This window comes from Tenrec ecaudatus, chromosome 10 (genome assembly GCF_050624435.1).
Source record: "Tenrec ecaudatus isolate mTenEca1 chromosome 10, mTenEca1.hap1, whole genome shotgun sequence".
Lineage (NCBI taxonomy): Eukaryota > Metazoa > Chordata > Mammalia > Afrosoricida > Tenrecidae > Tenrec > Tenrec ecaudatus.
This window is the reverse complement of record NC_134539.1, coordinates 84,298,994-84,317,645: the sequence shown is the minus strand read 5'-3', so window position 1 is coordinate 84,317,645 and position 18,652 is coordinate 84,298,994. Positions and strand designations below refer to the sequence as shown.

The 18,652-nt window shown below is 49.7% G+C and overlaps 2 protein-coding genes across 5 annotated transcripts; one reads left to right on the top strand and one right to left on the bottom strand.

Annotated features, from left to right (window-relative positions):
* The first annotated feature begins 28 nt into the window (after window positions 1-28).
* Window positions 29-2,634, top strand: GPS2 (G protein pathway suppressor 2). 3 transcript variants are annotated; one of them, XM_075560812.1, is made up of 10 exons: window positions 29-83; window positions 318-480; window positions 738-847; window positions 928-1,040; window positions 1,126-1,205; window positions 1,290-1,372; window positions 1,512-1,665; window positions 1,752-1,841; window positions 2,041-2,298; window positions 2,467-2,634. In XM_075560812.1, exons 2-10 carry the CDS (start codon window positions 387-389, stop codon window positions 2,589-2,591), a joined length of 1,107 nt encoding a protein of 368 aa, XP_075416927.1. In that variant the 5' UTR covers window positions 29-83; window positions 318-386; the 3' UTR covers window positions 2,592-2,634. The 3 variants fall into 3 exon arrangements, with proteins under 3 accessions (XP_075416927.1, XP_075416929.1, XP_075416928.1); XM_075560814.1 differs by lacking the exon at window positions 29-83 and having other exon boundaries at window positions 90-480; window positions 2,041-2,120; window positions 2,230-2,298; XM_075560813.1 differs by lacking the exon at window positions 29-83 and having other exon boundaries at window positions 90-480; window positions 2,041-2,120; window positions 2,203-2,298.
* Window positions 2,635-2,897: 263 nt separating this feature from the next.
* EIF5A (eukaryotic translation initiation factor 5A) lies at window positions 2,898-7,905 on the bottom strand. 2 transcript variants are annotated; one of them, XM_075560815.1, is made up of 6 exons: window positions 7,881-7,905; window positions 5,288-5,473; window positions 4,153-4,257; window positions 3,818-3,949; window positions 3,648-3,721; window positions 2,898-3,498 (listed from the first exon to the last, which is right to left on the bottom strand). In XM_075560815.1, the coding sequence occupies exons 1-5, from the start codon at window positions 7,896-7,898 to the stop codon at window positions 3,659-3,661; spliced, it is 504 nt and encodes a 167-aa protein (XP_075416930.1). In that variant the 5' UTR covers window positions 7,899-7,905; the 3' UTR covers window positions 2,898-3,498; window positions 3,648-3,658. The 2 variants fall into 2 exon arrangements, with proteins under 2 accessions (XP_075416930.1, XP_075416931.1); XM_075560816.1 differs by lacking the exon at window positions 7,881-7,905 and adding an exon at window positions 7,471-7,652.
* Between the last annotated feature and the right edge of the window lie 10,747 nt (window positions 7,906-18,652).

Below are 18,652 nucleotides of genomic sequence, written 5' to 3'. Positions count from 1 at the left end.
CGGAAGAGCTTGGCCGGGTTGCCGGATGTGACGCCGGTGACCGAGGCGCGCCCGAGGCCGCGGCGAGAGTGAGGAGCAGGCAGGTGGGAAGGGGCGGGCGCCTGGGGCCCGAGAGGAGGGGCGGGCTCGCCGGGGCGGGTGCCCCGGGCCTCGCCGCGCGCGCGTTCCAGCCTCGGGGCGGCCCGGCCGCCCGGGGCACGTGACCGGGGCGGCCGCGGACCCGCTTCCTCCTCCCGCCCCGGGGGCGGCGCGCGCACGGGCTTCCTCCTCCGACGGGCCGGCCGGGGGAGGTCGTCTGAGCGCCCGCTTCCCCACAGGCCCCAGCCGAGGCCTGGCAGTCCGTGACAGAGCCGGGCGCCCACGGCCCGCGCGCTCCCGACGGCACCATGCCCGCGCTCCTGGAGCGCCCCAAGCTTTCCAACGCCATGGCCCGGGCGCTGCACCGGCACATCATGATGGAGCGGGAGCGCAAGCGGCAGGGTGAGCTGGGGCGGCCGCGGGCGGGCCCGACGGCAAGAACGCCCAGCCCTGCCTGCGCTGTCTAGGGGCGGGGGTGGGCTCGAGACTTTTTGAGCTGGGAAGGACCTTGGAGAGCACCTAATAAATAGCCCGAACCCCGATTGCAGCCACGGGGGAGACCCATGCCTTCAGGGGGCGCCAGCTGACTACAAAGGGCATAGTGTAACTGCTTCTCTTGATCTTAACTCACTTCCCCATTCTCCTGACTCTTCCTCCAGAGGAAGAAGAGGTGGACAAGATGATGGAGCAGAAGATGAAGGAAGAGCAGGAGAGGAGGAAGAAAAAGGAGATGGAAGAAAGAATGTCACTGGAGGAGACTAAGGAACAAGTAAGCAGCTCCTTGGCCCCTCCCAACGCTGACTTCTTTCCTTGGTCTTTTTGCCTTCATCACTCCCCTCCCACTTCCAGATCCTGAAGTTGCAGGAGAAGCTGTTGGCCCTACAGGAAGAAAAGCACCAGCTTTTCCTGCAGCTCAAGAAAGTTTTGCATGAGGAAGAAAAACGGCGGCGAAAGGAGCAGAGGTGGGTCCCAAGAGCTAAACCGTACTATGGGGAGGAGAGTGGGACTGGGCACCCATCCTTGTCTTTGACCTGCCTTTCACTCCAGTGATCTGACCACCCTGACATCAGCTGCCTATCAGCAGAGCCTCACCGTCCACACAGGAACGCACCTCCTCAGCATGCAGGGTGAGGGCAAAAATAACGGGCGGAATGGGAGGCTGCAGGTTCCCGTGGGTTGCAGCATCATAGAGTCCCCATCTTTCTTTCTAGGGAGCCCAGGAGGACACAATCGCCCAGGCACCCTCATGTCAGCTGACAGAGCCAAACAGATGTTTGGACCTCAAGTGCTTACTGTGAGTGGAATAGGGTTGAATGCTTAACCAGACCTTGGCGCCCATGCTGCCAGTATTGAGATCATGTGAATGTGTAAGGGGACGTGGATCCTGCAGAACACACTCTATGTTCAAGGTGTTCTTACTTTGCTTCCTTTAGACCCGGCACTATGTGGGCTCTGCAGCTGCTTTTGCAGGGACCCCCGACCACGGGCAGTTCCAAGGTAGCCCTGGGGGCGCTTATGGGACTGCTCAGCCCCCACCTCACTATGGGCCCACACAGCCAGCCTACAGTCCAAGTCAGCAGCTCAGAGGTGAGTGGTGGGAAACGAGGTCCAAGAGGAGTGTTTGGAGAAAATAGAAAATAAGTCCTAATGGCATTTCTCTCTGCCTTTCTCAGCACCTTCAGCATTTCCCACTGTGCAGTACCTGTCACAGCCACAGCCACAGCCCTATGCCGTGCACGGCCACTTCCAGCCTACCCAGACAGGTGACGAGGGTCCTCCCTTCCTGTTCTGGTCATTATACAGACCTCTATCTACAGTAGATATACTAGGGCCACTAACCTAAAGGTCAGCAGTTCAAACCCACCAGTGACCCTTATAGATTGTCTCACAAATCATAGGGCCCTATAGATGGGCCAGTTGGACTAGGTGGCAATGGGGTCTTTTGGGGGGTTTCTTCTCTAGGGTTTCTCCAGCCTGGTGGTGCCCTATCCTTACAAAAGCAGATGGAACACGCTAACCAGCAGACTGGCTTCTCTGACTCAGTAAGTAGACCCCTGGAGGCCAGGGTGAGGAATTGTGCGCCCAAGGGAGACCTGGCTGCCTCAGGTGTCTGTTCTCTTGTAGTCTTCCCTGCGCCCCATGCACCCCCAGGCCCTGCACCCAGCCCCTGGTCTCCTTGCATCTCCCCAGCTCCCAGTGCAGATGCAACCAGCAGGAAAGGTGAGGATGGTAATCAAAAGGTTCCCATGATACCAAGGTGGTGGGGTTGGACAAGGGGGGTCTCCACCCAGCCGCTGTGGGCACCATTTTTCTGTGGGGGTGGGCCAAGTTATTAAAAATGGAAAACGTACATATTGATGAAAATAAAATGTTTATTACCACTCCCAGTCTGGCTTTGCAGCTACCAGCCAGCCAGGCCCTCGGCTTCCTTTCATCCAGCACAGCCAAAATCCCCGTTTCTACCACAAGTGACCATCAGATTCTATCTTCAGCCTCACTGCCCAAAGCACTGAGGGCTCCCCCACTGTGTGCCCCAGACCAATAAAATCTACCTGCCACTGCACAGTGCTGTTTGTGTTGCCTCTAACCCCCAATGTCTTGAACAGGCCAGGGCTGCCGGGATGGGAGGGCAGTTGGCTGGTAGGTTCAGAGGAAAGTAACTGGGATAGTGGTTAGCAGTTAATGGAAATTGTTTCTGGCTTCTGAATGTGCAAGGGAAATTTTTACTCTCATGAAATTGTGTGAAGCTCCCTTGTGCTTTCTAGGCAACAAAGTCACATTTACCTCGGATCCCACAAAACAGCAGCTAAATTGGAGGCTTCATATTAAACTTGTTTTATTCAGGTTTGATTTTAACAAATGCGTTGGGGAGAGGGCCCAAAGGAGAAGATGAAGCCCGTGGGAGCAGGGCCCTCCCAGATGCCTGAGGAGGGGCAGGTCCCCTCCTTTCTCCTCTTCTTCCCTCCCCCATCTAAAGGGGGCTTAGGGGAGAGATAGGCAGGGGAGGGGCTGGTCCCTAGTCTGAGGGTGTTGTTTGGAGGGAAAGGGATACAGGAACAGGAGACCAGACTAGGGACGAGAAGGGCAGAGGACCATGACCAGAATCCATAGCGTTCTGATTCCAGATTGAATTTTAAAAAACAACAAAAACTAAGCCATAAGCAGCACCTGTCCCCTTCCCCATCCAGGGCTGTAGTGCGAGGGGAGAAGAGGAGGGCAGCTTCCCCAATGCCATTGCTCGCTCCTGGCCAAGGGAGCAGGGTGAAGGGCAGGGGGTCCCCGACAGATGGGAGAGGGGGAGGAGAAAAAAACCCAAAATAAAACATCAAATAAATTGTGTAGGAGTCCAGCCAGGGGCCAGGCCAGGCTGAGGGAGGGGCCTCTGCAGGCTCCAGGATCACTGCTGCCGCCACCACCAGCCTGGGTAGGAGAGAAAGAGACCCTGTGAGACACGACACTGCCTTCAACACAGGACTTGGTGAGGGGCAAGATAAGCAATGGACCAACAAGACCAGTGGGACTTTTGGATAGAGGCAATAATGTGTGATGGGATCATTCTACTTACTTACCTGGGAGCCATTTATTTCGCCATGGCCTTGATTGCAACAGCTGCCTCCTCTGTCATGGCAGACAGCACTGTGATCTGGGGAGCCAGAGTGTAGAGTCAGCAGATGGCCAAACTTGGAAAGAAACCCAACAAAGCTGGACCCAAAGCAAAAGGGACAGGGCCGCATCCTACCAGGATCTCTTCTCCACAATCATACTTCTGCTCAATCTCCTTGCCGAGGTCTCCCTCAGGCAGACGAAGGTCCTCCCGAACCTCTCCACTGTCCTGGAGCAGTGATAGGTATCCATCCTGAATGCCAATCAGCTGGGGGTAGATAAGAAAGGATGCTGAAGGAAATCCAGGTAGATGGAAGACAAAACGCCTATACACGCTATGATGGCAGTAAATACCGTTCTCCTGCCACCCCACCCCCCCCACAATTCCTAGCACACACTCTTTTTGATCCTACTCATCCCCAGCCCCACCCCAATCCCACTAACTCAACCTCTCTCGGGCTGTCTACGTACCTGGAAGTCATTCCTTTTGATGTTGGGAACATCCATATTATGAGTTGAGGGGCAGATATCTTCATATTTCTTCCCAGTAAAGATGTCAATACCAACCAGGTGAACCTGTATGTATGTATCACATCAAAGATAAACCAAACTCCAGGATGGAAGAGAAATACTTAAGGTGTCCCTGACTGGTATGGGAAGTCAGACGAGGGCAAAGAAAGGAGTGGGGGGGTTGAGCCAATTTAGGAGAAACACTAAAGGCTCTTTAAAAAAAAAGGGGGGCCCTCAAGGCAAACTCCCTCACCATTGAGATTGAGGTTGATAGCATGAGAACTTAGTGAGCAGACTTTAAAAGCCCAGGTTAAAGGGAAGGATTTTCTGGACAATAGATTAAACAAGTGAAAGCCTTGGAGATGAAGAGGGCAGAAAGACAGAAGCCGAGCAAGTTGAGAAATGAGACAGGAATCCAGCTGAAGAGGAAAATAAGTTCTATTTAGGAAAGGAAGCCAGCAGGCAGGCAGGGGACCTGGGCATCAAGGGAGCATTAAAGGACAAATGCTAAGTCACAAGGATAGAGCAACAAAGATGAGGGGACAGAACAATTCCAACGAGGATAAAGCAAGATGGGCAGCCTTTTGAAGGAAAAAAGGAAAAATCAAAGGCAAGGGCAGCACTAGCTAGCATGCATGAATGTTAAGAACTGAGAAGCAAAGTGAATTTGCATTCAAATTCCAGGAGGGGCTGACAGAGGCAATTTGCTACCCCCCAAGGACCCAAGGGAAAGAGGGATCAAGAGTAAGCAACACCGAGATGACTTCTGTGTTAGGACCAAGAAACCATGAGCAAAGTGATAAAAACGGGCAAAAAAGAAAAAAAAAATCAGCAAATAAGAACCAGCCAAATAGGCATTAAGAAAGTACCAAGAAGTTGGGAGATTGGTACCAAAGACTACCAGCGAGTGGTGTAAGTCCAGAGGTCAAGTACGGAAGAAGCTAAAGACTTGGGAAACTGGTAGTCCGAATAAAGGACGGAATGTGGAACAAAAGTTATTAAGCGGAAAGATAGGTGCTAAAAGAGGCAAAGGGCCAGGACTGTTGACAGCTTGTTGCTGGAGGTGTGGGAGGCGAACGCAAAGTGAGATTCTAACCTTGGCGTGGCCATGCTTGCCAGTCTTGGAAGTAGACATTTCGACGATCTTACATGGCCGGCCTTTGAGTACCACAAAGCCATTCTTCCGTAATGCTGAGCACTGCATTGGGAAGGTGGCTGAGGCCCCTGCATCTCCTGTCTCGAAGTCCAAATCATCTGCCATTTTAAAAGGCTTTGATTCCAACTGGAGTCAAGAAGAGAGGGGGAGGGGGGTCAGTGAAGAGAGAGGGTAACAGGATCTCCCATCTAGCCCACTGTCTGAAACACGGCTCCATTTCCGCCCCCGTGCTCTATTGCTTTAAACCAAACACACTGCCACTGAGTGGGTCCTCACTCAGAGCGACCCTGTAAGGACAGAGTGGAACTGTCCCATAAGGTATGCAATGCTGCAAGTATTTTCACATCTTGCTGCTGCGTAGCAGCTAGTGGACTTGGGCCACTGACTTTTTGGTTAGGAGCCAAACGCTTTAACCAGAGCCACGACGACGCACTTTCATTACCTTACCAACCTAAAATAAGGGCTGTTTCCGGATTAAATGCTGTTCAGAATCAGATACCTAAACACAGTTGGGAAATGAGCTATCTGGACTCACCCTAAAATGAACCCTATATAGAATGGCTCAAGGGAGATGAGATACCAAATTTCAGGGATGGGCAAAGGCCTAATTCCTGGGAGGGGGAGGACTCAGGTGTTACTGAAATCACCCATCCTTCAGTCACACAAACCAGGGCTATAATTAGGTGAGCAGCTATGAGCCAGCAAAAGGGCAGGGCTAATGGGGGAGGAGATCAGAGGACAGGGCCCCACCCGTCTGTTACCACCCCCCCACCTCCCATTCAACACTAGCCAGTCACTGGGTACAGGAAACCACAAGGCCTCTTCGGGGGATTCCCACCTCCCCTAAATGCGCTCGCAGATGCAGCAGAGAGGAAGAAAGGAAAGTTGTTTCCCAACCAATCCTCCTGCCAAACAGAAGGGATCTCGGTTCCCGAAGGGAACCCAGGCACCCAGGCTCTCTTCAAGGGCCCTCCCACTTTTCCCAGGATGCACTGGTCCTGTCGGCTTTTCAGGCCGGGCCTGTACAGTCAGTAGAAGTGGGGGTGTAGGGGGTGGTGAGTGACAATAAAATGAAAGCAAAAGGTTGGTAGTAGAAAGTAGTAGAAATTACACTAAGCTACTAGAATTAAGGACTCTTAAAATCGAGCAACTCCCAAATTAAGCACAACGGAAAAGACAGCGGCAAGGTGAGAGCACATCACTACGGGGAACTCGTGTGCCCAGGAGTTGAAGGCGCTGTCGACAGAAGCCCAGAAGAGTTTGGGAAACTGTCCAATCGTCCTTGGTTCCCCCATTTCTCTGGCCTCTCAGCTCGGAATGCCACTTAACACCTGGCTGGCCACCTTACTTCACATGAGAATTGTGAGAAAAGCTTCCAAGGGCCCACGAGGTAGGAGAGCGCTAACATATGCCCGCATCAGACTCTTAATGCTGGTCCCGCTCCCCCCAATTCCAGGCTCCTCTAGGCACCCACGAGGCGCAGCCCTACCCGAGATAGGGGTTGCCGGCTCCCGCCCACCATGTGCCCGCCCGGGGCTTCCGGTGGCCCGGACCTGGGGGGAGGGGTCCTGAGCTGCCATGCGGCCCCCGTCCACATTCGGCCATGCGGCCTCCGACCCTGAGGACAGCCTCCCATGGGGGGCACTTCCGGTGGCGCTGCTGTCCCCTTAAGGGGCCCGCCAGGGCCGGAGCCACGCCGCCTCCCCTCCCCCTCGCCGACCGCCAACCCCCCCATGCCCTCTCACCGAGTCCCCTCCCCCACCTCACGTGGCCGAGCGGCGCCCGGTACTCAACGGCCCAGGTATCCTCGTCCCGGCGGGCCGATCGGCCCCCGGCCCTCGCCCCGGCGTGGCCGCCTGGCGGCCTCTCCCGCGTGGCGGCCTCGCGGTTCGCCTTCCCCCGCCCTGCGTCGCCCCAACGTCACCCGACCGGCCTCAACGGCCACCCCGCGCGCCGGCCGTAGGGCAAGCCCGCATTTCTCCGCACCTCGTGCCGCTCCCATACCGAACCCCGTGCGTCGGCGGCCACCGCTCCACTCTGCCCCCTCCCCGACCCCCGCGCAGTCCCATCTCCCCCCAGATCCGAGCCAAGGTTCCGCGCACGCGCGCCCTAGCCTCTCTCACCTCGCGCGAACGCACTGACTCGACCCCGTCCGCTCGCCGCGAGCCCAACCGCTGCCCCCGAGCCCGCTGCCGCCGCCGCCGCCGCCTCTACCGCCGCCGCCGCCGCTGCTGCACACGGGTCTTAGTACGCAGGCGCCGACTCCCCACTGACCAACCAAGCAGCCCTATGACAGCCGCGCAAGCGTGCTACCAGTCTCCTCCGCCCTCCACCCACGCACTGCGCAAGCGCAGAGACCCCCTCTCCACCCTCTCTCCCACCTACCCATCCAATGACGTGCAGACGTGACCCCGCCCCTCCCAAGCCCTAAACGCTCCCAGCTAGTCAGCAACGCGCGTGCGCAGCCGGTTTTTTTTTTTCCCCCAATCCCTTCACCCTCCTTTTCCCTCCTTCAATAGAAGCCCTGCCTTACCGGACAACCCTTGCGCATGCGTAAGACGGAGCTCGGGCCTCCACACCCTCCATAGGAAACGCCTCGGCCTCAAAGCGCATGTGCGCTAGACGCCCCTCCCACCGCGGACGTCTTCTGGACGCCGGGCGTGCAGGGCCCACGCCACGGAGCCGCCGGTTCCGCCTACGACGCATGCGTGCCGGGGAACGCCCTACCTCCGCTCTAACGGGCCTAGTTACGCACACGTTTGCAAACGCTTGCCCTGGGCCCTCGCGACGTGGGCTGGTCCATTGTCCCCCGAGCAGGTCTTCAGATCTACTCACGCGCGAGCGATGGCTCTCGGCTTGTGCTCCCAGTGCTTGCGCAGGGCGTCTCCCCTGGGCGTCTCCCTCAGCCGCACTGCACGCCGCTCCCGTGCCGTGGCGTCCACCCCAGACACCATCTTGTGGAACACCTCAGTCCGCACCGGTCCTCGGGGCTCCATGGGTCGTTCCACGCCTGCATTTAAATGCAGCGGTTTACAAAGTATTTCTCTGTGTTTCTCGCTACTCTGCGGACTCCACAATAAACTGTCTACCCAGGAAAGCTTGTCTTTAAAGAAGACATTGTATACATCAGAAAAGCTGGAAACAAGGTATCACCTGGAGTTCTATTTCTGTCGCTGGGCCTCTTGCTGGGAACTTCTTATCCGGAAACGACTCCTTTTCCCCTCCAGTTCCCGCGTTTCCAGGCCCTTCCTCAGGCTTATTTTGTTTGCTTCAGTAAGCTAGGAGGACACACAACTACGGGACAAGATAGGTCAGTGGTTGCAGAGTTCAGTTGGGCCTCCACAACTCTGTCGGTGTGGCTATGAGAGGTCATTTCAAATTGCAGCCTTAGGTTTCTGCCCATAAAACAAGGACTAAACGATGTCTGGTCCTCTCCTCATCCTTACTCACCAGGTTCTTGTAAGAATCCTGTGCTGTAGGGTGAACTGCCAACACCGGCTTAAATTGTTATCTTGGTGCAGCAAGCGAATTGCACCTCCATGCCCCGCTCCATCCATTCAATCTTCTCTGCCCCTTCGTTTCTTCTTTGTAAATATCATTGTCTTGGGGGCTCTTAACAGCTCTCATAACAATCCATACATCAATTGTATCAATCACATTTACCCATAGGTTGCCATCATTTTCAAAGTATTTTCTTTTTACTTCAGCCCTTGGTTGGTATCAGCGCTTCTTTTTGCCCTCCCTCCCTTGACCTCACACCCTCTGAACCCTTGACTCTTCTGTTTTCTTTGTAAATACTTTACTGGCTGCATTATCTAAAAGCCCACTTTCTGGGAAGGGAAAAAAGAGGAGCTGATCCCATGAACTCAATAGAAAGTAAATGTCTAGAAAAGAACGATGGCAACATATGTAAAACTGTCTGATACAATTGATGTATGGATTGTTATAAAAGTTGTAAGAGCCCCCAATAAGATGATCTTTTAAATAAATTAAATAAAAGCCTAATTTCTGCTCTTCTCAAAGATACCCACATGACGCCGCGATTCTCCTAGCTAAGAGTGAAAATTCAAACTCACTGTCATGAAGTGGAATCTGACACATAGGAACCCTGTAGGACAAAAGCCCTCCGCCCTTGAGGTTTCCCAGGCTGTAGATGTTGCCCAAGAGCAGGAGCTTTATCTTCATCATGGGGGGCTCGAATTGCTGACCCAGCAGTTGCAACCAAAGCACTAGCTGGGCTTCTTTAGGTAGGAGTATAGAAGGACACCACCCTTAGCAGAGGGGCGGCGAGAAAGAGGAAGGCTCTGGACAAGATGGATGGACACAGTGGCTATAACCATGGCCTCAAACATAAGAACAAGTGTGAGGCTGGCACCACACGGCTGGGTCGTGTGTCCTTCTGGCTGTGCATAGAGTCCCTGTGTATTCAACTGCCTCATGGCACCCAACAACAACAACAACAACATAGGAGGGTAAGTCGACAAGTATTGCTTCAAAAATAACAGCTCTAGCAAGCAAAACTATCAATATGTGAACCAATTGTTTCCTGACATACACCTTTATCTATTTGCTTTAGCTTTCTTATTACGTTAAGGTTAGTTAGTTTCACTCTTAACACTTACTATGCATTTTGTTGAATTCATCCATTACAGTCACATGCAGGTACCGCGTCATGATGCTTCCTTCCACCCTGTGTTTCCTTCCTGTCTCCATCTTTCTTCCTTTTCTAACCCTCTAAACTTCTGTACTTTGTCCGTGGGTAGATGCTGCCTTTCCCCCCTCTTAAATGGTTGCTTATTCTAATACAGGTGAGTTCATTTCTAGACCTGAAGTATGACTACGGGCCATAGTCTTGAGGGTCCCACCAGTCTTGATCCAACTTGTGAGCCTAGTCTCTTATGATTTTGGATTTTGTTACACGTTCCTCCCACTCTATCCAGGGCCTTCTAATGTGATCCACTTCTGAGCAGTTGGTGGTCCTAGCCAGGCACCATCTAGTTCTTCTGGTCTCAGAGCTACAGAGACAGATGTTTGCCTGGTCTCTTGTTCCACTGGACTAATTGTTTCCATATCTTTGTACTGTTGCCCCTCTTCTCCCCTCTGGCCAGGGAGAGACCAATAGTTGCACCTTAGGTGGCTGCTCATGAGCTTTTTAGACCCCTGTTGCTACTCAGCAGAGTAGGATGCAGAATATTGTCATTGTGAACAATGTTATGCCAGTTGACCTGGTGACCCCCGAGGCCCAAGGGGCTCATTCCCTCAAGGTGTTTGGTTATGTCTAAGAAGTTTTCATAATTTAGCTCCCTGTATGCTCCACCATATTCATGGATATCTTTGCAGCAAAGGCAGTAAATACACTTATAAATATCCTCTGTTAATTCTAAACATTATATATATATCCATGCACCACCCTCTCTCACACTGGTTAAGCCTACAAGCTACTCAAACATCTACACAGAGCACCTGTGCAGGACTGTGTATGCACAACAGTCTTCGCCTCTTTTGTTTCTGCTCCAGCAAACCTCCCACTGTCTTGCCCTTCTTCCATCATTTTTGGCCGACCTTTTTTTCATTGTCTATTGCCGCCCCCTTCATCCAAACAAACACTTACCTACCCTCTCTGGCCAGTGACATGTTCTCTTTCCCATCACATCCAACCCTAGCAACCATCAAAGAATGTTTTCCTATGAAAACCTATTCTTGACTTTTTATCATAGTGATCTCATACAATATCTGTCCTTTTATAATTGACTAATTTCAAATAAACCTAATGTCTTACAAGTTCAACCTTTTTACGAGGCGTTTTACAGATGCATTGGTATATGCAGCAGTTCTCAACCGGTGGGTCACGCATGACCCCTTTGGGGGTTGAACGATCCTTTCACAGGGGTCTCAAAGGGGTCGCCTGATTCACAACAGTAGCAAAATGACAATTATGAAATAACAACAAAAATAATGTTATGGTTGGGGGGTCACCACCACATGAGGAACTGTCCGAAAGGGCCGCGGCATCAGGAAGGTTGAGAACCCCCAGTTAGATGCTAACATTGGCATTATTCCATGGTGCGTGTATTCAGATGATTTGGTGATTCTTCCAATGATGGGCATTTAGGTTTCCATCGTTTTGCTATTGTGAACAGTGCTGCGATGAAGATGGTTATCCAGACAGGTTTAACTGCTACAGTAGTGGCTCTCCTATTTCTCTAGAATACATACTGGATGGAGGAATTGCTGGGTCATTCTGGGTGTTTCCAGTCCTGACTTTTTCAGGAAGTGCTTCCCACACTGGGAGTACCATTGTGCAGTCACATCAGCAGTGCATGAAGGGCCCAGTATTCTTTGCACCCTTGCCAGAGGTTGATGTGGACTTTTGTTTTGCTTTTCAAGCTGGTGCGAAGTGGTAACTCGTTTTAATTTGCATCTCCCGAATGGTTAATGATCATGATCGTATGTTCATTGTCCACTTGAATATCTTCTTTGGTGATGTGTCTGTTCATGTTCTCTGCCCGTTTTTTTGTTTTGCTTTTTATCATTTTATTGGGGGCTTGTACAACGCTAATCATAATCCATCCACCCATCCATTGTGTCGAGCACATTTGTACATTTGTTGCCTTCATCATTCTCAAAACATTTGCTTTCTACTTGAGCCCTTGGTATCAGCTCCTCATTTTACCCCCTCCCTCCCCGCTCCCTCCTCCCTCATGAACCGTTGATAATGTATAAATTATTATGATTTTGTTATATATTACACTGTCTGATGTCTCCCTTCATCTACTTTTCTGTTGTCCGTCCCCAAGGGAGGAGGTTATATGTAGATCCTTGTAATCGGTTCCTCCTTTGTACTCCCACCTTCCCTCCACCCTCCAGGTATCGCCACTCTCACCACTGGTCCTGAAGGGATCATCCGTCCTGGATTCCCTATGTTTCAGTTCCTATCTGTACCAGTGTATATCTTCTGGTCTAGCCGGATTTGTAAGATAGAACTGGGATCATGATAGGGCACGGGGGGAGGTGGAGGTTGGGGAGAAGCATTTAAGAACTACAGGAAAATTGTATGTTTCATTGTTGCTACACTGCACCCTGTCTGGTTCATCTCCTCCCCCAGACCCTTTTGTAAGGGGATGTCCATTTGCCTACAGATGGGACTTTTGGGACCCTACTCCGCACTCCCCCTCATTCACAGTGATATGATTTTTTTGTTCTTTGATGCCTGATAAATGATCCCTTCAACACCTTGTGGTCACACAGGCTGGTGCGCTTCTTCCATGTGAACTTTGTTGCTTCCATGCTAGATGGCCACTTGTTTACCTTCAAGCCTTTAAGACCCCAGAAGCTATATCTTTTGATAGCAAGGCACCATCATCTTTCTTCACCATATTTGCTTATGCATCCATTTGTTTTCAGTGGTTTTGTTGGGAAGGTGAGCATCATGGAATGCCAGCTTAATAGAATAAAATGTTCTTGCATTGAGGTACTTGAGTGGAGGCCCAATGTCCATCTGCTACCTTAATACTAAACCTATAAATATATGCACATCCATCAATTTCCCCATCCTCATGTATAAATATATTTTCATATGTACATGCCTTTCTTTAGACCTCTATAAATGCCCTTTGCCTCCTAGCTCTTTCCTCTATTTCCTTTTACTTTCCTCTTGTCCCACTATCATGCTCAGCCTTCATTAGGGTTTCAGTAATTCCTCTCGGTTACATTACCCTTGACCATGCCCTACCAGGCCTCCTATGCCCTCCTCACCACCGATTTGGATCACTTGTTGTTCTCTTGTCCCTGGGCTGCTTAACACCACTTCCTTACCCCTACCTCCACCTCTTCCATGTCCCCCCAGAACCGTGGGTCCCGTTGTTTTCTCCTCCAGATTGTTTATCCATCTACCCATTTTAAGTTGAATTATTTGATTTTTCTTGTTGCATCCGTGAAGCCTCCTATAAATTTTAGAGAATTAGCTTTTGCCCAGTAAGTCATTGGCAGAAAAGAGAGTCTGTGGACTCTCTTTTGGCGAACTCTTGTGAGTTTTAGGGAGCCTTATCTATTTTGTCTTCTGCTGTTTGTGTGTTTTCGTTATGTTTGACAGTATATTTATGCTATGTATTAGGTCCCTAAGGTTTGTCCCTATTTTTAAAATGATGATCTTTATAGTTCTAGGCATTTTACATTTAGTTCTTGGATGCACCTTGATTTTGTTTTTGTGTTTTTTCTGCAAATGGATATCCAGTTCTGCCAGCACCATTTATTAAAGAGACTCTCTCTTTACCGTTTAATCTGTTTCTGCCTTCTGTCACAGATCAGCTGGTTGTAGGTGAATGGACTTGCCTCCTGCTTCTCCATTCTACCCCATTGTTCTTATCTATCACTGTGCCAGTACCAAGCTGTTTTCATTACTGTAGTTGATGACTCGCTCAATATTTCTTTAAAGAATGATGCTGGAAATCAGGGTAGGGATTGCATTCTATCTCTAGTATACTTTGGATAGTATCAACATTTTCTTTCTTTCTTTAAAAAAATCATTTTATTGGGGGCGTGTACAATTCTTATCACAATCCATACATCCATCGTGTCAAGAACATATGTACATTCTTCCTAGCCGTGAACATGATAATATTTTCCAGTTATGTAGTGTCATGCAGTATTTCCACTTCTGGAACCCTAACTAGAATTCTGCACTCTTCAATTTACACTTCAAAATGGCACTTTTGGCCTCCTCTAGGGAGTCAAGTCATGTTTCTTTAAGTGGTCTTTGAGCTTGGGGGACAAAAAGACAAGACATCTGCAGGGATAAGATCAGGGGTGTAGGGTGGATAGGGTCAGGTTTCTCAACAAAGTTCTCATGAGAGCCCAATGTTTTTGGCTTTTTAAAAATAATACAATTTTCTGTTTTCTTTAACATTTCTGCTCAACGAGCCCTTGTGTTCATCCTGTGTCCTTCAAGAAAATCTATCACGACTGCCCCCTGGGAATCTCTAAAAGCAGCCCCAGAACCTTCTGACCTTACCTCTTGGCTTTTTCTTTTTTCAACTCTTTGTGATTTAGCTGAAGATCTGCCTTGAATGTAACTGGCCCAGCAGATCCTCCTGGAAGTCACTGTTTTCGATGAGACTTTTATTTTGAAGGCCCCATTCAGGAGACTCAGACAAGTATATTATGAGAGACCTTGTCTGCAGCATCTACTGATCACAGAGACAGTTTTAAACACCCTTTGCTTAGAATAGACCCATGCTTATACGAACACTAGCAGCAGTACTTTTTCATTTATCCTCATGTCTTTGCTTTTTGTTTCATTCTGCTTTGTGCGCGTGTGTGTGTTCCAAATTCTTAGCATTGTGCCTGACAAATACTTCATATGCTATAAATATTAGTCTAGTGTTTAATAAAATACAATCAACTGAAAACTAGATTCAAAATGGAATTACAAATAAATGGCTGTATCAACTTGTTTATTTATTAATAGTGAAATGGTTAAGACAATGGAAGATCTATGTTGGCTGATTAGTCTGTCTACTCTTTTAAAAAGAAAATATAAGTGGAAAAGCAAAATCCCATTAGGGAGTCTTGATATCAAAGCAAGAGAATCAGCTGCAACTGCTTTATTACTAGCACAGCTCTAAGATAATGTTGCATTTGTCTTCAGTGTCAGAAGAGGCCTGTCTGTCTCCTTCAAGGAGAATTCTAGAGCATGAGTGATCCTCCGTCAACTGAACACTATTCAAGGACCTCTCTTTGATCTTCTTCCCTGGTTTACATGCTGAGCATTCCTCTTCTGTTCACAAATAAATTTCTTTCTTGATAAATGGTTCAAATATAATCAATCGATAAGATTTATCTTATCTTAATATTCACATTCTTTTCCCATCATCTTGTAGTTACACCCTGTCACCAAGAGTAGGGTTCAGCTAACCCGCTATAGAGTGTCACTGACTGCTTGCTGAGTCAGAATGGACTCAATCGCAGTGAGTTTTGTGTGTGCATAGCACAGCACAAACAGTACTTCAGGGAGTGTTAGATCGCTTATGTTAGCTCTCTCTGGAGCTAGAGCTATACCTTGGTCCTTGGCCCCGAGCGAGAAAGAATTCACGCCGAAGCCTGGTTCGTGATCCAAGTGAGTTTTATGAGAGTTAGAAGAAGTTTCAGGTTTACACGGCACCCATAGGACTCCTCCCGACCATGCAACCTGGCGGAAGCTGCTTGGCGTCATGCAGAAAAGAGTCCCTGGACTCTGGGCTCCTGCCTTTTCAAGGATTCCACAGGGAGGCGTGGTGGACGACCCCTGATCGACCCCATTGGCTGAATTGAATTCACCTGGTCTAGGTGGGCCGATCCAGGCAGCCTAGGTGAGCCAATCCAGGTTCAGCGGCCTACCCATGCCTACAGGTACAGGCGGGAAACCTGAACCTCTGAGCATGTGCAGTGTGCCACTCCTTTGTTCCCGTGGTTTGGCCAGCTGGGCACGCGCTAATGGACGTTCCCTAGTCCTACGCGATCATACCTAACAGGAGCACCAGTACAATGTTTTTTGCATGGGGACTGATGGCGCAGTGGAGGCCATTTGTATAGGTTTATAAGAACCAATGGGCACCCCCTTACAGAACGGTCACAGGGAGCAGACAAGCCAATCAAGGTGCAGGGTAGCAACAACGATGAAACATACAACTTTCCTGTAGTTCTTTAATGCTTCCTCCCCCGCCCCTCGCCCCAATCATGACCGCAACTCTACCTTACAAATCTGGCTAGACCAGAGCATGTACACTGGTACAGATAAGAGCTGGAAACACAGGGAATTCAGAACAGACAAACCCTTTAGGACCAATTGTGGGAAACAAGTATTTCTCCCAAGTTGTCTCCCCCAAATATATGCCAAACTTAGCTGCTTGTGAATGACTATACACTTGGAGGTCATCAGAAGTAGATCAGGGGTTATTCTCCCTAAGAGCTATCAGCCATCTAGAGCAAGCAGTCACCACTGTTTATCCAACAACAAATAGGGCCCACTCCCTTCTGATAAGGATAGTAGTCTGTTTCCTTGTAGGAGACCCCAGAGAGGTCAAACCTGCCCAAGGATGATCAAGGTTAGGTCGCCATCTTGAATCTAGGGTCCACCCTTCTTGTCACTTGCATGCCCCTAGTCCCTCCTCTTCCTATCAGGTGTACACCTCTAGCTCATCCCCTTCCTGCCATTGTACGTCCCCTTCCTAATAGGTGTATGCCTATTGTACTGCCCCTTCCTGTGACGTGTGGTTCCCTGTAATCACGCCCCCCCCCACCAAGTAGATATAACCCTGGGTTAGCAATTAACCAGGCTCCAGCCTCCTGTCCGGTCCTTCAGTCTCCTGCCTGGGACGCCAACCTCCTGCCCGATACTCAAGCATCCTGCCAGATCCCTGCCCCACACTGTGTGGGCCTGGCTGGTAAGATCATGGCCATCAGGAGGTGAGCATGCTACCATGAAGTGTGTCTGACTCCATTATTTGACTCCTCTTCTATCTCTCATGCTCTCAATGACTATAATATAATATATATTATATAACTCAACCGTACAATTGTGCTTACTGAACCCGTGATTAGTGGTGGGGGGTTGGCACCCCATTCCAACCACAACCAATAATGAGAGTAGTGATAACAGGAGGGGAAGGGGAAAGTGGGGGAGAAAGGAGGAACTGATCACAACGATCAACATACAGTCCCCTCCCAGTGGGATGGACACCATAAAGAATGGGTTAACAAGTGGAAGGCGGATTTTGAGAACGACGAGCGCAGTGAATGTATAAGGGTGCTTTGCTCAATTGATGTATGTATGGATTGTGATAAGAGTTGTATGAGCCCCAATAAAAAGATTTATTAAAATTTAAAAAATATAAAGCAGTAGGAGTAAAAAAAAGAATGGCTTAAGGGAGACAGCAGTTGGTGTAAGACATGACAAAAAAAAGATAAATTATCGAGGGTTCATGAGGAGGAAGGGTGGGGGAGGGGGGAACATGAGCTGATACCAAGGGCTCAAGTAGAAAGGCAATGTTTTGAGAATGATGATGGCAACAAATGTACAAATGTGCTTGACACAATGGATGGATGGGTGGGTTGTGATAAGAGTTGTATGAGCCCCCAGTAAAATGAATTTTAAAAAAAGGGACCAGTTGTGTGCCTTTTTCACCTGCTTCATTTTCAATGATGTCTTGTTGGCAGCCTTGAAATTGGCCATGATCCAATTATTTATACCATGGAACTTGCCAGAGGTTGCAAACTGGCATCTGTTCACCAGCACCAGAATCCAAATGATTCAGTTCTTCTTTGTTCTTACTCGTTCACTGTCCAACTTTCACATGCTGACAAGTCTATTTCATTTTGACTCATAAAGACCATTTACAGGAGTCTTTAGGTGGAGCAATTAAATGGTTAATGTGCTCAACTGCAAAACTTGAAGGGTGGAGTCCATTCAAAGCCACCAGCCTTGCTGGGAGAACAATGAGAAGACAGGCTGCTTCTGAAAAGATTTCATCTCAGAAAAGATCAATGGTCAAGGTTGTTGGAAATTGTCCTGATAACCTTGGGTTTGCCTTTAGGATAGGCGTGGGAGGGGGGACCCTAAGGATATGCTTTATGTATTTTTTACCCTCATCTCAATTGCGCTAAGAAGAGGGTGGCGATGGAAAGACTGGAACTAGCTGGTTCTGGACCTGGGAGAAAACCTACCCCCAAGCCAGTCTCCTCCCCCACCCCTCTGCCCTCCCCCTTCCCAGAAGTCTTGCTGAACCTGGTTTTCTCCCCTCCCAGAGGGAGGATGGGTACTCAAGAGGGAAGTCAGAGAGCTTCTTAGAAACCAGAAAAGAACAACCAAACTCACTGCCATCAAGTTGCTGCCCAGCGACCCTCTAGGACCGGATGGAACTGCCTCCTGGGTGTCCAAGATTGTAATGGTATACAGGAATAAAAAGCCCCATTTTTCTCCTGAGGGTGGTTTTGAATGGCCCACTTTGCTGATCATACCCTAATTCGTAATCCATGACACCACCAGGGACTCTGTTTCTTCAAAACTAGAGAAACTGAATAAGGAATAGGGGTGGGGGTAGAATACAGACCCACCTCATAGAGCTAAAAGCCTCCATGAGCCAATTAAATGATGATGGAGCGATGATTCTGCTTCTGTCTTTGCTCAGTCACTCATTCTCCTGGGGACAACTGAGGCTCGTTCTGTTCCAGGTCCTATAACTAGTTCAGAGACTAGGAGGGAGGGCAGACTGACAGATCCACTGCAAGCAAAGGGAGCGCCAGCACTGGGCCCAAACCCAGCCTAGAAGC

Coding starts and splice junctions, on each gene's coding strand:
- GPS2 (XM_075560812.1), top strand. CDS start 387: ATGCCCGCGCTCCTGGAGCGCCCCAAGCTTTCCAACGCCATGGCCCGG. Junction 848..927: donor TGGAGGAGACTAAGGAACAA/GTAAGCAGCTCC, acceptor TCCCACTTCCAG/ATCCTGAAGTTGCAGGAGAA. Junction 1,842..2,040: donor CTTCCAGCCTACCCAGACAG/GTGACGAGGGTC, acceptor TTTCTTCTCTAG/GGTTTCTCCAGCCTGGTGGT.
- EIF5A (XM_075560815.1), bottom strand. Junction 4,258..5,287: donor GCAAGCATGGCCACGCCAAG/GTTAGAATCTCA, acceptor ACATACATACAG/GTTCACCTGGTTGGTATTGA. Junction 3,950..4,152: donor TCAAAAGGAATGACTTCCAG/GTACGTAGACAG, acceptor ATCTACCCCCAG/CTGATTGGCATTCAGGATGG.